Source organism: Podarcis erhardii (assembly GCF_964252035.2).
Source record: "Podarcis erhardii genome assembly, chromosome: 2".
NCBI classification, from domain to species: Eukaryota; Metazoa; Chordata; class Lepidosauria; order Squamata; family Lacertidae; genus Podarcis; species Podarcis erhardii.
The window spans coordinates 114,608,077-114,625,385 of record NC_138498.1 but is presented as its reverse complement, the minus strand read 5'-3'; the positions used below and the strand labels follow the sequence as shown (position 1 = coordinate 114,625,385).

At 45.1% G+C, this 17,309-nt stretch overlaps 1 protein-coding gene and 1 long non-coding RNA gene across 2 annotated transcripts in view; one reads left to right on the top strand and one right to left on the bottom strand.

The window, feature by feature from the left end:
• The window catches only part of PPT2 (palmitoyl-protein thioesterase 2), a 56,718-nt gene extending 47,607 nt beyond the window's left edge, over window positions 1–9,111 (top strand). The window contains exons 7-9 of the mRNA XM_081854069.1: window positions 1,297–1,381; window positions 5,982–6,036; window positions 6,867–9,111. Coding sequence (XP_081710195.1) covers window positions 1,297–1,381; window positions 5,982–6,036; window positions 6,867–7,010 — 284 coding nt within the window. The 3' untranslated portion in view covers window positions 7,011–9,111. The remainder of the gene's footprint in view (window positions 1–1,296; window positions 1,382–5,981; window positions 6,037–6,866) is intronic.
• Window positions 9,112–9,531: 420 nt separating this feature from the next.
• On the bottom strand, window positions 9,532–12,737 carry LOC309337368. The gene is made up of 2 exons (XR_014154215.1): window positions 11,509–12,737; window positions 9,532–11,154 (listed from the first exon to the last, which is right to left on the bottom strand). It is a non-coding gene; the product is annotated as an uncharacterized lncRNA (long non-coding RNA).
• Between the last annotated feature and the right edge of the window lie 4,572 nt (window positions 12,738–17,309).

The following is a 17,309-nucleotide window of genomic DNA, read 5'->3' as shown; positions in this document are numbered from 1 at the left end:
GGGGACTCCTGCGCCGGCTGGGATTCCTCCGGATCACTCTCAGACTCGGAATCCCAGGCCATCACACCTTCAGTTCAGTTCTGTCCTGGCCTGTGAATAAACAAGAGCTGTTTGAAGAATCACTTTGTCGTCTGATATGTTCACCCACAACTTAACAACAACAATAATAGTAATAATAGTAATAATAATAATAATAATAATAATAATAATAATAATAATAACCACTGACACCCCCCAATTCCAGTTGATCTATGAAGAATAAACATGGCTCCCCCCCCCGTCCTGCCCTTAACCCTTGTGGTCCTCATAGTCTTTTACTGCCTCTGAGGTGTTACAACCAGGCCAAGTCTCAAGTTGAATAGGGTAGCTCTGTTTTTTTAATTTTTTAAAAAAGGCCTTGCTAGTATCCTGACACAGAAATTTAACAAGTTATTGGCCCACAACATCTGGCAACCGAGCACGACGTTTTGAAGATGGAGTGTTCTTCTGTTTGTTCGAATGCTGCTGCCTCAAGTTAAACTTTTCCCAAAATGGAGAGTTAAAATGTGGGGGGGGGGGAATCCTTGCTTGCTAAAAGTTTATATGTCAGGCTGCTGGAATTCTCCAGAAAGGTTTGCCAAGCCAGTTCAGCTGTGGCAACTATAGAAAGGCTTGTAAAAACCTTTCTGTGTTTTGTTTTGCCAATCCTTTTTGGAACTGATGCAGTTGGATGCTGAATTCCTGCCACAGACTGCTTGCTGACTGTGCTGTGTGTGTTGTGTTTTATGACTTTTCACTGGGTATTCCCCCCCCCCCCCCCCGTTTTGCTTTATTTTAATCACCTGCTATCTAGTTTTCATACTTCAAGCTGTCTTGCGGGTCCTCATAGGAAGAAAGGCAGGCGACAAATATTTGAACGAACTAAAAGTACGGGAGCAGAGCCAGAAAACAAGTCATCACAGCTTATTCCTCTTTTTTTACTGCAGTTTGCCTTAAGACTTCTAAACAGCAAGGCACCGTGAGATCAGTAGGAAATGGGCACATCTATCACTTTTGCTTTCTTTCAGTTTCTCATTTGTTTCTGTCCCCAACTTCCCACCACAATAAAATTTAAGTTGCTGGCCATCACTACCTCTTGCAGGAGCAAATTATGTAGATTACCTCAGGTCCACATCTCAGAGAATTCAGAGTGAGGAGAGATCGGTTGTTGTCTGTTAGGGGCAGAGGAATGGGACAAAGGAGAAGAGTCTCCACAGTGACTTTTGTGACCAGATTTCTGAATCTTTTGCCTCTCTCTCCCCCCCCCCCCCAATACAGCCTGGAAGAGAAACTTCCTGCGGATCCGAAAGATGGTTCTGATTGGGGGTCCAGATGATGGTGTAATCATGCCATGGCAGTCCAGGTGAGCTTTTGGAAGCCGCAAGAAGACCCTATCACCCAGGTTGAGATACGATACAATTGTTGTTGTTGTTTAGTCATTTAGTCGTGTCTGACTCTTCGTGACCCCCTGGACCAGAGCATGCCAGGCACTCCTGTCTTCCACTGCCTCCCGCAGTTTGGTCAAACTCATGCTGATAGCTTCGAGAACACTGTTCAACTATCTCGTCCTCTGTCGTCCCCTTCTCCTTTTGCCCTCCATCTTTCCCAACATCAGGGTCTTTTCCAGGGAGTCTTCTCTTCTCATGAGCTGGCCAAAGTATTGGAGCCTCAGCTTCAGGATCTGTCCTTCCAGTGAGCACTCAGGGCTGATTTCCTTCAGAATGGAGAGGTTTGATCTTCTTGCAGTCCATGGGACTCTCAAGAGTCTCCTCCAGCACCATAATTCAAAAGCATCAATTCTTCGGCCATCAGTCTTCTTTATGGTCCAGCTCTCACTTCCATACATACGATACGATAATCTTATTGTCTTTGTCCCATACAGAACAACGAAATTGAAAAAATCTACATAAGATATTCAAAAACCAACAAGCCTGCTATCCCAGCTATCCCAACCTGGTTAGGTCCCTAAAAGCTCTGATACCCCATAATTAAATACAATATACTGCCATAGAGACTCCTTACACTGCATTTAAAACCAAAATCACATTTGGATAGAAACTGTTTCTTAGACGGCTAGTCCTAGTCTTTATAACCCTGTACCTTCTTCCAGAAGGCAGAAGCTGAAAGAGATCACTTCCGGGGTGTGCACTATCCTGCGCTATCTCTGCAGCTTTCTTATGGCACCTGGAAGCCATAAGGGGAGGGGGAGATTCAGATCTTGATGAAGTAGATCAGGAACAGGCTATATGTTACCCTTCTGGGACTACAACTCCCATCATCCTGCACCATTGGCCATGCTGGCTGGGGCTGATGGGAGTTGGAGCCCAACAACATAAAGAAGAGTTTGGATTTGATATCCCGCTTTATCACTACCCAAAGGAGTCTCAAAGCGGCTAACATTCTCCTTTCCCTTCCTCCCCCACAACAAACACTCTTTGAGGTGAGTGGGGCTGAGAGACTTCAAGGAAGTGTGACTGGCCCAAGGTCACCCAGCAGCTGCATGTGGAGGAGCGGAGACGCGAACCCGGTTCCCCAGATTAACAGTCCACCGCTCTTAACCACTACACCGCACTGCAAGGGACCCTGAGGGTCATCTAGTCCAACCCCCCCTCAATGCAGGGATCTCAACCAAAGTATCCATGACAGATGGCCATCCAAACTCTGCTTAAAAACCGCAGGGGTAGAGGAGAGTGTTCCTGAGCTATGTTTATGCGTTGGGGGTGTGCGTTAAATACAGTTTAAAGTCCCAGTAATATGAATAAATGAAGACTCTGGATTTCTTTTACAGTGGTACCTTGGGTTACAGACGCTTCAGGTTACAGACTCCGCTAACCCAGAAATAGTACCTCGGGTTAAGAACTTTACCTCAGGATGAGAACAGAAATCGTGCGGCGGAGGCAGGAGGCCCCATTAGCTGAAGTGGTGCTTCAGGTTAAGAACAGTTTCAGGTTAAGAACGGACCTCTGGAATGAATTAAGTTCTTAACCCGAGGTACCACTGTACTGTGTTTTATTAATTTATCCATTAGCACCAGATAGAGCTGCTTCTCTCACCTCTGCGTTGAAGGATCCTTTCTAGCTTCACGCATGTGTAAGAGTGAAAACTCTCGGTCCGGCTGCTGTTTTGATTTCTCTCCAGCCTGTCTGCTGACTCATTCGCCTGCTTATGCCCCAACAGTAGAGCAGGATAATAAACTGATAATAAATGAGGATAAGGCTTTTGTCTCCAAGCACAGCTTTCTGCCTTCTCTGTCACTCTTTCCCCTACCCCACCCGTATGTTATCAATGCAGAGACGCCATTCGGACTTGCTGATAAGGCCATAAGGCTTTTAGGCTTGTGAATCAAAGCACGCAGCCCAGATTACGAACTTGTTTCACTGTTGAGATCTTTCTTGGAGGGCCAGCTTTGGAAAGTCCCCGTTCTGAAGTGAGATAAGGCTGCTTATTCCTCTGGCCTCCTGCTGTAATGCTTTTTAGGTGCCGGGCAGAATCGCTGTTGTATTCCTAGGCCATTGGTACTGTGTACGCTTTCTTTGCTGCTGGTTCCGGCCCCTGCACCCCCCCCCCCCAATATTGTATCCTAATTTATTATTATTATTGATTTTTATTGAATTTTACAAGAAAAGAAAAAGAAACAAAAAACAATACATAACTGTAAACACATTTATATACATGTTTTCCAAAATGCAAACTGAAAAAGAAAATACTTTTCATAACCAATAATATTACCAAATTCATGCTTCAAACATTACAGTATATAAATCTTGGTTAAAATATTATAAAAGACTTCCACCGCATTCACTGCACGGCTCTTAGTTATCTCGCCCACCTTCACATCTGTTCTTCAGTCATTTCCCTTCCTTAGATTCTTTCATAATCAGTCAGATCTTTATGTTCTCTATATTCTTCACAAGGTTAGTCTAGGCACAACCAAACTTTCATATTTGAGCCCGGCTTGTATAAATATCCGTTTAAGCATTACCATTGTTTCTGAATTCTAATTTTTGATTTATGCCTTATTAAATCTGTCAGTTTTGCTAACTCCAGGTACACACATAGTTTACTTAACCATTCCCCTTTTGTTGGGATATACCGTATTTTTCGCTCTATAGGACATACTTTTTCCCCTCCAAAAATGAAGGGGAAATGTGTGTGTGTCCTATGGAGCGAACGCATCGACCCCTCTCACTCTCCAGGCTTCAGGAAGCTATCCGCAAGCCTGCAGAGCCTGGCGGACCTTGTTTTTGAGGGGGAGAACAAGAAAAAAAATTTTTTTCCTGTTCTCCCCCTCCTATGGTCTGGTGCGTCCTATGGTCCGGTGCGTCCTATAGAGTGAAAAATACGGTAATTTCCTTTCCAGTGTCTGGCTACCAATGTTTTCGCTGCTGTTGTTGCATACAGAAAGATGTTAATTTTGTCTTGTATCCTAACTTTCATTGTTTGCTTTGTTGTATTTCAGATAAGCTACCTTGAGATTAGGTAGAGCAGGTTTGTAGCTCAGTAGCAGAGTTTGTGCTTTGGAATAAAACAGCCCCAAATTCAAGCCCCAGGATTTCCATGTAGGGCTGAGAGAAACACCTGTCTCAGATCCCGGGCAGTGTCGACAATACTGAGTTAAATGAACCCAATGGTCTAATTCAGTATATGAGGGAGCTTCCTTTTGTTAGGTATAAATATTTGAAAGAGAGAGAGAGAGAAATTCAGCACTGCCACAGTGCCTCTCTGTTAGGTGGCGAAATCCCTTAATAGATGTGGGCATTTTTTTTAAAAAAAAGGGGTGGTGATGCTGCCCTGAAATATACTGAATTTTGTAAAATGAAACAAAAACCTTGAAATATTGCAGGGTGTTAATTTTACAACCTGCATGCTATATCCTGTACTGCTCAAATCCAAACGCAGCACGTGGCTAATAATGTATTATCAATAGTTAGGTCATAAATCATAAGCCCCCACATATAATATATGCATAGTTATGCAAAAGTTCATAAACAAGAAATAGTAAGCGTAATAAATTGCTGTCAGGGAACACCGTGACAAAGGCGCAATAGTCAATGTCCAGCAATATTGTAGTGGTAGGTGCTCCAACGTAGGGAGAATATATTCAAACCGCTGTAGAGTGTAGCATGAGAGAGCCAGTGTGGTGTAGTGGTTAAGAGCAGTAGTCTCATAATCTGGGGAACCGGGTTCGCTTCCCTGCTCCTCCACATGCAGCTGCTGGGTGATCTTGGGCCAGTCACACTTCTCTGAAGTCTCTCAGCCCCACTCACCTCACAGAGTGTTTGTTGTGGGGGAGGAAGGAGAAGGAGAATGTTAGCCGCTTTGAGACTCCTTAAAGGGAGTGAAAGGCTGGATATCAAATCCAAACTCTTCTTCTTCTTCTTCAAACAGCAAACAAAACAGGACTGCAGCAGGCATGTAAGCAAAACTGTTTCTCATCCATGGCAGATAGGAATTGCCTCCTGACAAATAGGGAGGGAAACTTTCAATGCACCCCCCCCAAAAAAAAATCAATAGGAAATAAATTTATTCTTTGTTTTTAGGCATCCAAAGATTAACTTAAACATTTGTAGGTGACTAGCTGGTAACTTTTCATGGACTTATTAGTCTGGATAAAATTGCAGGTGCATACTTTTCATATGGGTCTTATCACAGAATTTGTTTATTTGAAGCATTTTCGCTCCGGCCTTCTGCCAAGAAAGACTCCCAGTGTGGCTTTCAGCCTTTACAATTTGAAAGATGTGACACGAAAGGAAAAGGGATTGGGGAGGGAGGAGGAAGAAAGCAAACAAACAAACACAGGCAGTGGTTCTTAATTAAGAGTTTCAGGTCATGGGGTTGGATCTCAGCCGTGTGTGTGTGTGTGTGTGTGTGTCAGAGAGAGAGAGAGAGAGAGAGAGAGAGAGAGAGAGAGATCAAGTACTGTCCTTGTAATGAAACCTCTTTCTTCCCTCTTCTCCCTGCAGTCTGTTTGCCTTCTATGATGATAACGAGAATGTGAGAAATATGACATCACAGCCGGTGAGTGAGGCTAGACTGCCTAATTGGGGGGACAGAGCCGGGGGCATCAGCATGTCAAAATAAATGTATTTTTTGGTTTACTCGGAAAGGAAGTTGGTATTGGGAAAGGAGGATGTTTTGAATTTTTAATAACTTGTTTTTAACTTGGATTTCCATTGATATTTTTAAATGTACACACACACACACAGTGGTACCTTGGTATTCAAACAGCTTGGCTCTCAAACAAATCAGCTCCCGAACACTGCAAACCCAGAAGTAAGTGTTCCAGTTTATGAACATTTTCTGGAAGCCGAGTGTCAGACATGGCTTCTGCTTTGAGTGCAGGAAGCTTCTGCAGCCAATCGGAAGCCGCCCCTTGGTTTTTGAACCGTTTCTGGAGTCAAACAGACTCCTAGAACAGATTAAATTTGAGAACCAAGGTACCACTGTATATATATTAGAATGTTCCTGTCAGTTGCAAGTCCGCTCCTCATCAACCTACTTAAAGGCCTAGATTTTGAATGTAAATATTTCTAGGCTGGTTTTCTTCCATAAGACCTTCAAAATGGCTCCTGAAGTCTGGTGGGGGGGATGCCTCTGGATTTGAAATATCAGAGGAAACTCAAAGCATTCATGGCCTAGTTAAAACACGTGTGTAAGAACCAGGACCTCAAAATCCCGTGGAAAGGTACGTGTCTCTTGCGCATTGCAATCTAAAGGCACAACCAAGCGACATATTAACTGGTTAAAAAATCCCACGCAAGTGGTTTTGTCTTCAGCTTCATGACAGGGCCTTTTTTTTATTCTTATTTTTTGAGCAGGAGTTTAAATGACCTCCTTTCTCCTTTCAGGTCTACCTGCTGGATACCTTTGGCTTGAAGACTCTGGATGCTCGAGGCGACATCGTTTTTTACAAAATGCCAGGCGTCACCCACACAAACTGGCATTCCAACCTCACAGTTTATGACACTTGCATTGCCAAATGGTTGACGTAGCTGGCGGGGACTTGAGGAGAAGCTTACAGAAGAGGAGAGTGTCCTAAACCGAGATGCGCTGTGGTACCTCATCTTGGCATTTCTTCCCAACAGAGAAGAAACCCCGCTTTTGTTACCTATAGCTTTTTTTGTTTCCTTTTTATTTTTAGGATGGTTGATATTTTCTTTCATAGTGGAAGAAACCTTTTTTTCCTGCAGGACCTTTTGGTGAAGACTGGGAGCAGTTTGGGGGGTTCCAGGGGGCTGCAGGGCAGGAAATGATCGTGCCATTTTTTAATTTTTGGCAGCTCTGAGCTATGAAAGCTGCAGGAAAAGCCGCAAAAGAACAATTCAGCAGGATCAAATACTTGAGAAGAATTGGGGGAGGGGGAGGGGGATTTAGGTGCTGAATTTGGCAAAGAGACTGAAAACAGGAAATGTATTACGTTTAAATGCAATGTTCCTATTTCATATTTCCCGGTTCCGAACCTCTTGCAGAAATCTATGCCTTGTGGAAGCTGGCCATATTTCTCTTTGAAATTCTAACACTGAAACAGGTTGGATTTAGAAAATGCCTTTTCAATTGGACTTTTAAAAAAGACATCACATTCTTTCTGGCAAAAATCTGAATACTCTTTCTAATGGGGACTAAACTTCCAGAAAGGTGACAGAAACTAATTGTGGGAAAGTTTCAACAAGCTAACATTATTTTGCAGAGATAAGTTGAGATTTCTGCTTTGACATTTCAACAGAGAAGATGGGCCAGTTTGTAGTATTTTACCAAAACTCCAGTTCCCTGGCATTTTCAAATTTTAACCATGTAGGCGTCACCACAAAATCATCTCATGGTTTAGGCTTGCAATTTTTTCAGTAATTTGCTTCAGTCTCTTTGTTTGCACCACAATGTTGGAAGGGGCTTCAGAGCTTAGTCCTCCAATCATAGATCAAGACAAATATTTTCAATTATTGACTAAATTGGAAAGGCAATATGTATTTATTAGAAATGTGTATATTTCCCCTCCTCCTTTAGAAGCACATTCTCAGAAACTCAGGTTAGCAACAAAAATCAGTGTAGACAGAAACTTCGTCGTTTGCTCTGTTGCCTATATTTTTTTAAAAATGATATGTGCTTAAACCACCCAGTGACAGCTGTTAAGAGGCAGCTGCTGGCTGATTTTGGGGGAGCATCTGCTAAGGTACCCTCATCTTTTGGAGGGAAAACTGGTGCCCTTTCTGATGTTTTGGGACTACAACTTCCATCATCCCTGACTGCTGGCCATGCTGCTTGGGCTGATGGGAGTTGGAGTCCCCCAAGATGTGAAGGGCCACAGATTCCCCACCCATCTGCTACAGTATTAACTCTTACTATCACCAAGGTACAATAGGACATAATGCAATAGGACTCAGGTTTAACGCTGACTGTGGATCCAGGCTGTGTTTATGTGAAGCACATTCATTTCCTCAAATAATTACAGGCGCTGTCGTTTACCCCTCACAGAGTTACGATTCCCAGCAGCCCTTAACAAACTGCAGAAAAGAATCTGCCTCAAAGTGTATACTCAGCTGGAGTTTGAAAAAGGAAATGAAAAAGGAAATGAGGACAAGACAGGGTTCGCTTTCAGCTGCGCTTGGTGAGGCTTGAGGGGGATAATTATTCTTGGAAATGTTTTACATGCTATGTGGAATGAGAGAATGGAACACTAGACTGCCCCACTTCTACCAGCGTGGAGAGAAGCGCTGTTTTTAAATGTTTCTCCACATAAAAGAAACACACAAATCCTTTATGTAGTAAACCGGTACACTGGAGAGAAATGCTTAGCTTAGCGCTTTACCTGTTGTCTTAGCTGCCTGCATGCTACAGAAGGGGCTTTTTTAGCAGGGGAACATCTGGAAATGTGACCCACACAGGCCTGCAATCGGAAGTCAGGCCACCCAGACTCCTTATCCCTCCCTTTCATTCCGTCTGCTATGTGGATCAGCTGGCTCTTAATGTGTTTTGATGTTCTTCCTTTGATGAGGTGATGACCAGAGCTGTTTATATAGCCCAGCTAGCAAGCAAATGGGCAATATTCAGATTTCATCATGCAAAGTTTGAGTTTGTTTGTGCAGGCTGCCTGGATTTTTTTAAAAAAATATTATTATTTGCATAAATCACCCGAAAGGTGCAAAACTTTGGGTTTTGCTGTAACGTATGGCAAGCAAGGTAGATTGTAGAGTTGAGGAAAATCCTCACTACAGTGGTACCTTGGGTTACATACGCTTCAGGTTACATATGCTTCAGGTTACAGACTCTGCTAACCTAGAAATAGTACCTCTTCAGGATGAGAACAGAAATTGTGCTCCTGCGGTGCGGCGGCAGCAGGAGGCCCCATTAGCTAAAGTGGTGCTCCAGGTTAAGAACAGTTTCAGGTTAAGTGCAGACCTCCGGAACGAATTAAGTACTTAACCCAAGGTATCACTGTATTCCAAAGTAAAAGTGCAGCTAGTGGAGGTGATAAATATTTGAGGTGCCAGATTGCTGTGAGGTACTGAGGACTTCCTCCGATTTTCTCCCTTGGCGTGAATAGCATTTTCGGTTTGCTGTCGGAGCACCAGAAGAAGGCTACATTTGCACCGAACACCCATCTTTGCTTAAGGTGCAAAAATCCTTGTTCCAGTGGTGGCTGGTTGACATTGGGACCGATAGGGCAGGAAGGAGGGAGGCAGGCAGTAGGTGGCGCCAGAGCCAATGGCAGGCAGAACCAATGAATTCTACTTTTGTCCCCATCCTCCTCCCTGTCGAGTCCTATAGGGGGCAGCACTAAGCAGGTGGAAGCTGACAGGCAGCGCCACCCTCTGGTTGTAAATAAGAAGGCAGGCAGGTCTAGGCTGGCAGAGAGCAGGCGGACAGTGGGGCAGACTGACAGTGGTGCTTTTGAGTGTGCCCCATTCCTTTTTCCATATAAGTCAAGGGTAGGCAACCTAAGGCCCGGGGGCTGGATGCGGCCCAATCACCTTCTCAATCCGGCCTGCGGATGTTCCGGGAATCAGTGTGTTTTTACACAAGTAGAATGTGTCCTTTTATTTAAAATGCATCTCTGGGTTATTTGTGGGGCATAGGAATTCGTTCATTTCCCCCCCTCCAAAATATAGTCTGAGGGACAGTGGACCGGCCCACGGCTGAAAAAGGTTGCTGACCCCTGATATAAGTGAATGGATGCATTTCATTCACCGGGGGGGGGGGGCAGAGAGTAAAGCATTGCATTTTGGGACACGGATGCTGAGGTAAAGCCTTGGCATTCGGTTGCAAACATTTGGCACTGCCTTCCCATGCAGCTGTCCAGTTTTAGCAAAGGTCTTAAGATCCTTCTAGCGAGAAGTGCCAAGGACTGGAGGTTCTAATAATAGAATAAGGACCTTTTAAAAAATACGCATTTGGGGTTTTTTTGCAAAGCATGTTCTGTACTTTTCCACATGTGAACATAGCGCCGATGTCTCCATGAGGAGCAAGTCACTTGGGTTTGTTTCAGATTGTACTTTGTTTCAGGACTCCACCTTCAGAAATGTTCATAATAATAATTACTATTATTATTTTGAGGCTCAAATAGTTAGAAAAATTGATAGACATTTGTGTGTGAAATTAACAGAACTTGGGAGCGGGGGCTGTTTTGAGGAGTTCATAATTTACTAGCCACTAGTGTGGATTTTAGCAGCATTGTTACAATACTTCATAGTTCTGCAGAAGCTTAAGATTTTATTTATATTTTTTTGCGTTCTCACATGCAATGTCTTGAAGGTTTTTTGGGTTATTTTTGCCATGTAGATAATATAGGATAAGGAATAAGGAAATGCTTTTGGCATGAATATTTATTTTTATCATATGGAAAGCTGAAGCAGTACACATTTTGGATCTGACTTGAATTAGTAGAAGTAAGTGTCCCCCAAATTTCTGATGGCCAAGGCATGCTTTTTGTTGTTGTTGTTGTTGTTGTTGTTGTTGTTAAAATTGGAAGTGCAGGTGCTGTTGTTACACCTGAAAACCTTTCCTTTGGAATGTGTACGAGTCAGAACAGAAAATCTCACCCCTTTAATTTCTGCATGAGCTGCTGTCATCTAGGCCTACCTCCTGATTTAAAAGTAAGACTTCTGGAACAGCGGCCATTGCTGCAACCTACTACAGTGGTGCCTCGCAAGACGAAATTAATCCATTCCGTGAGGCTCTTCGTATAGCATTTTTTTCGTCTTGCGAAGCAAGCCCATTGACAGCTTAGCGGATTAGCGCTATTAGCGGCTTTTAGCGATCAGCTGTTAAGCGGCTTATCAGCGGATCAGCTGATAAGCCGCTTAGCGGCTTAGGAAAAGGGGGGGGGATAGGGGAAAAAACCCGCAGGAACTCGCAAGACATTTTCGTCTTGCGAAGCAAGCCCATAGGGAAATTCGTTTTGCGAAGCGCCTCCAAAACGGAAAACCCTTTCGTCTAGCGGGTTTTCCGTCTTGCGAGGCGTTCGTCTTGCGGGGCACTACTGTACATTTAAAGCACACAGCTTCCCGCAAAGAATCCTGGGAACTGTGGTTTGTTGAATTATAGCTTGGTGGGTGTAAACTACAGTTCCCAATATTCTTTGCAGGGAAGTCATGTTTTTCAAATTTAGGATGTGGTCCTCCTGCCTCGTGTCCCTTTAGAAGGGGTGGTTTGTCCGGTGATTGTCCAATCATGCCTGATGCAAAGACAGGGCCGAATTGTCTTATCCTATCTGCTTGCCTCCCATATCTGGATTTGGAGGAAAGAGGTGCTAGACCAGTTAATCGTTCAAGGAGTTTGGTGGGGGTTCACACAAACTTGCTCCTAGGGTGGCAAGTTGTGGACTACCCTGAATTGGATGGCGAGTCTGTGGCCAGGAGTTCCCTACACAACCGCCCATCCCACTTCCAGAAGGATTGTGAGGGTGGGGTGATCTGGTTGTGTGGCAAGGAGATTTGCTGGCTGCTCAGCATGAATCTGGTACTTGCTTGTGTCCTCAGCGTGGCATAAATTACCTCTGACCAGCTGCTGAAACTCCTTTCAAATTGGGGTTGGTGCAGTTTGGGGGCTGCTTTGAAGACACACTCCAGAGGGTTTGCACATTTCTAACCGCAATCAAGACTCTACAGCCCTATTTTTCTCAATCTTTTGTCCAATGTGGGACTCAAACCCACAACCCTGAGATTCAGAGTCTCGTGCTCTACCGACTGAGCTATCCCAGCCTAGTTACAATGATGGGAATGACTCAGCTAATGAGTCCCATCAGCAAAAGCCATGTGCGTGGGCTTCAGCTATTGTAATAGTGCTCCCCCTCTATTCACCCTCAAAATTGGCTTGGGGTGGCGGCAGCGGAGTGGTCAAGTAAAACAGCACACAAGGGGAGAAGAAGCAGCGATTGCTCCAACTGGCCAAAATGCTTGCTGGGACACATCGATTTTAGTGCAACGTTGAGTTGGCATCTGTTTTTATTCTCGGGACATTCAATTCCTCCCATTAAGTTCCTTGAGAGGATGAGCAGAGGAGACCATTTGCAGAACAGGTGATCCTGGCATTGCAAGTGAGAAGAGTGCATGAAAATGATAAAAAAGTGAGTTTTCCCCACAATGTAAAGCTATTGTTTCTCATTTTCCCGTGTTCTAAAAGCACATATCTGTGAATAGCACATGATCTATGAGACTTAGAGGAACTATTACAGCCCCTGTGGTTTCTTTCTTTCTAAATCTTATTTGCATCCCCGAAAAGCTTTAATATACCGTATTTTTTGCTCTATAAGAATCACTTTTTCCCTCCTAAAAAGTAAGGGGAAATGTGTGTGCGTCTTATGGAGTGAGTGCAGGCTGCGCAGCTATCACAGAAGCCAGAACAGCAAGAGGGATTGCTGCCTTCACTGCGCAGTGATCCCTCTTGCTGTTCTGGCTTCTAAGATTCAGAATATTTTTTTCCCTTGTTTTCCTCCTCCAAAAACTAGGTGCGTCTTGTGGTCTGGTGCGTCTTATAGAGCGAAAAATACGGTAATCTGCATTTCTCATGGTGCCTTATGTGAGGTTCCTGTCCCCCTCTTCTGTTTAGGTCCATTGTAGCTTGTGTCTGCAAAATTAGGTACAGTTTAGAGCAGGCATAGGCGAACTCCGGCCCTCCAGATGTTTGGGACTACAATTCCCATCACCCCTAGCTAACAGGACCCAGCGGTCAGGGATGATGGGAATTGTAGTCCCGAACATCTGGAGGGCCGGAGTTTGCCTATGCCTGGTTTAGAGTGAAGACAAAAGGAAACTTTTATTTTCTTTTTTAGAGAGGTGGGGTTGCTCCCAAAGTTCACTTTGCTACATTTAGTCGAGACATTTCTTTTCCCCTGCAGGGTCAGACTCAAGAGGTGTGGGGGATACAACTGTTTCAGGCTTGAACTGGAAACTCGCCGATTGGCTGGTTTCCCATCATGTCACCAAGGTCACAACATACACCTCACACCATTTTAACAACTTTAGGCTCTCCCAAAGAATTCTGGGGACTGTAGTTTGTCAAGGGTGCTGGGAACTGTAGCTCTGTGAGGGGTGAACTATAGTTCCCAGGATTCTTTGGGGGGAAGCCATGACGGTTAAAGGCAATAAAAAAATATGCTTTAGATGTACAGTGTGACAGGGATGTAAGAAATGGTTTTTCGTCAACTGCTCTCTGCAGCAAGAAAACATTAGGCGATAAAGGAACCAAAAAAGTCTATGAACATTCACGTAGCATTTCTGAAGAATTAAAAAGCAGTTCAAAGTGAGAGCTGCTATTCAATTGGTTGGCATGCCCAACCCTCATTTTATCTGTGCTTTGGGCCTTATCTCACAGCTGCCCTCTGTTTTTTTATGTTCTGCCTTTACCTTTTTACATGTTCCATTGAACTTTTATGAGTATAAATTCCTCGGCCTGGAGTTCCCTTACTGCCCACTGGGACTGTTTACATATTTATGGTTTAAAAGAACCTTATTTATTGCTGGTAAGTTCTAAGCATGGCTTGTCTGATTGGGGGAGCAGGCAGAGTTCGTCTCCTCCAAAAAATACCCCAACCCTGTAACCCTGTGAGAAATTCTTCCTCTGCCTTAGGGTCAGGCACAGTTTTGTCAATGGGGTTATACATGGCCTACTTATGTGGCCAAAGGAGGCTGGTTGCCTTCCCTGGCATCTAAAGTCTCTGTATTTATATGAATAAAAGCAATTTGTTCCCAAGAAGAAAATGTGCATTTCTGTGTGTTGTGTTCTGAGGAGTCACTTGAAAAGAGGTGGGTGGGGAGAACATTAGTAGCTGCTGTTATGAGAGAGAAAAAACTGCTCCTTTTCCCCTCTGGGGTACCTAAGAGCCCATATAGAGTCTTTTTGTAGGTTCTCTATCAGTAGGAGAAAATAACAGAGGCTAACCAGAAAATAACGAAAAGCAAAGCAGCTAGTAAGCCTGATCTTTATTGAAACTGTTGCAACAGGGTGCTCCCCTCACATGCACGAAAGGAGGAGGACCCCAAACAAAGGTGTGCCCACCCTTATATAGACATTTTAAATTGCCCGCCCTGGAGTCCAAGACCACCCCCCCCAAAAAAACATCATACCTACATCACAGAAAAGGCGGTCTACAACAGAAATCTGAGTGCGTTGTTTATCTCCTGTCTGGCAAGTTACCCGATTGCATTATCTGAGTTTTGGCCACTCTTTTGTTATCATAAGGACTTAATTCCTGAATTTAGGTCACAGGTCACAGGCTCACACCCTGTTCATATCTTGAATGTGCCCTTAAGACAGGATTTGTGAGGAAAGAGACAATGGGGAGGTTTCCCACTTTGACCTTGCAGAGAAAGATTTGAGGTCAATTTGTTCAGGACCTTTTCTGTGGGGTTTCAGACATATGGTTTATATATCCAGTTATGAACATTTATATATATGACCTTAAAATTCTTATAACACTGCCTTTTTACCAATTCGGATCGCTGCACCTAGATTAGTATTGTCTGCACTGACTGGCAGCCGCAGCTCTCCAGGGGTTCAGAAAGAAGCCTCCCCCAGCCCTCCCTGGAAATGCTGGGAATTGAAGGTTCACGCAAAGCCATGTAATTTGCTTGGGCTTAAGCTATGGCCCACCTTTGGCCCTCCAGCAGATGTAGGACTACAACTCCCAGAATCCTTCACTATAGGCGGAGCAGCTGTTGCCAACCTGTTGCTCTCTAAATGCTTCCTACTCTCTTAGAGTCCACCAAGTTGCCTGCCACCCTGGGGCACAGTGTCCCATCACCTGCACCCGAAAGGCCTGGCTGCGGATTTTGTGCAGCAGATGTTGCAGAACTACGATTCCCATCATCCCTGGTTCTTGACCCTTCCGGCTGGGGCTGATGGGACTTGGGAGTCCACCAACACTCAAAGGGTCTCCCCCCCATTGCCTGCACATGGAATGGGGTGGGGTGGGGAGGAGGGCTTGTATACCATCTCCACTCCTTCCCCAGGCAGAAGGATGTTTGGGCCTGGCTCTGCTTCCTGATCAATAGGTAAAGGGACATCTGACCATTAGGTCCAGTCGTGGCCGACTCTGGGGTTGCAGCACTCATCTCGCTTTACTGGCCGAGGGAGCCGGCGTACAGCTTCCGGGTCACGTGGCCAGCAGGACTAAGCCGCTTCTGGCAAACCAGATAAGCACATGGAAACGCCGTTTACCTTCCCGCCGGAGCGGTACCTATTGATCTACTTGCACTTTGACATGCTTTCGAACTGCTAGGTTAGCAGGAGCAGGGACCGAGCAACGGGAGCTCACCCTGTCGTGGGGAATCGAACCGCCGACCTTCTGATCGGCAAGTCCTAGGCTCTGTGGTTTAACCCACAGTGCCACCCGCATCCATCCTGATCAATACCTGTGCTTTAAAGTAATTGAGAGTAAACAGCACATAGAATCATAGAGTTTGAAGGGAGGATCACCTGTCATATTCAGCTGCCCCATACGGGGATTGAACTTGCAACTTTGACATGAGCACCACGCTCTAACCCATGGGTAGGCAAACTAAGGCCTGGGGGCCGGATCCGGCCCAATCGCCTTCTAAATCCGGCCCATGGCTGGTCAGGGAATCAGCATGTTTTTACATGAGTAGAATGTGTCCTTTTATTTAAAATGCATCTCTGGGTTATTTGTGGGGCATAGGAATTCTTTCATTCCCCCCCCCCAATCTAGTTCGGCCCCCACAAGGTCTGAGGGACACTGGCCCGGCCCCTTGCTGAAAAAGTTTGCTGACCCCTGCTGTAACCACCTGAGCTATCCAGGCTGGGGGGTGTCAATAATTCTCCAGGTCCACTAGATGGTGGTCTAGGATCACTAACTGTCTTCAAGTCCGTTCCACGTTTTAAACTTCTCCTATAATCCCAAAAGGAAAAGAAGTGGGGTGGTTAAAAGCAACCCTTAGTTTAGGCTGGGAGTGTGGCTTCCCCTGCTTTTCTCCACCTGGTGCCCTCCAGCTATTCTGGGCGGCAACTCCCAATATGGCCGATGGGAGTTGTAGTCCAAAGCATCCAGAGAACAGCAGGTTGGCGAAAACTGAGCCAGTGATCTTCGTGGCAGAGTGGAGATTTGAACCTGGAGGAGGAATTTGGGATCTGATATCCCGCTTTATCACTACCCGAAGGAGTCTCAAAGCGGCTAACATTCTCCTTTCCCTTCCTCCCCCACAACAAACGCTCTGTGAGGTGAGTGGGGCTGAGAGACTTCAAAGAAGTGTGACTGGCCCAAGGTCACCCAGCAGCTGCATGTGGAGGAGCGGGGAATCAAACCTGGTTCACCAGATTACGAGTCCACTGCTCTTAACCACTATACCACACTGGCTCATAGCCCAGGGCAGGGGACCCTTTGGTCCTCCAGATGTTGTTGAACTACAATTCCCATCAGCCCCAGCAAGCCTAACCCAATGGCTAGGGATGGTGGGAGTTGTAGTTCAGCAACATCCGGAGGACCAAAGATTGGGTACTCGCACCTGCTCTAACCACTCCATCATGCTGCCTCTTATACAATCCACCCATCTACAGCGCTGCCGCATTAATTGATGAAGAAAAGAAGAACTTTAAATTGAGATCAGGAAGGCAGTTTCCAAGCCACCGGCTCCAGTGCATGGATGTGTTTTTTTAACTGGGGAGGAAAGCAAAACGCTTTCACAGACACTGTACTTTATTGATGAATCATCATTCTGCACTTTTTATAACTGAAATGAAAAGGAAAGTAATTAAACGAGGTGGCTTTGCGAGATAGTCCCCCCCCCCCTTCACCTGAACAATGAGTTGTGATCTAACCCGTGACTAACCTTCCCCAGTCCCTC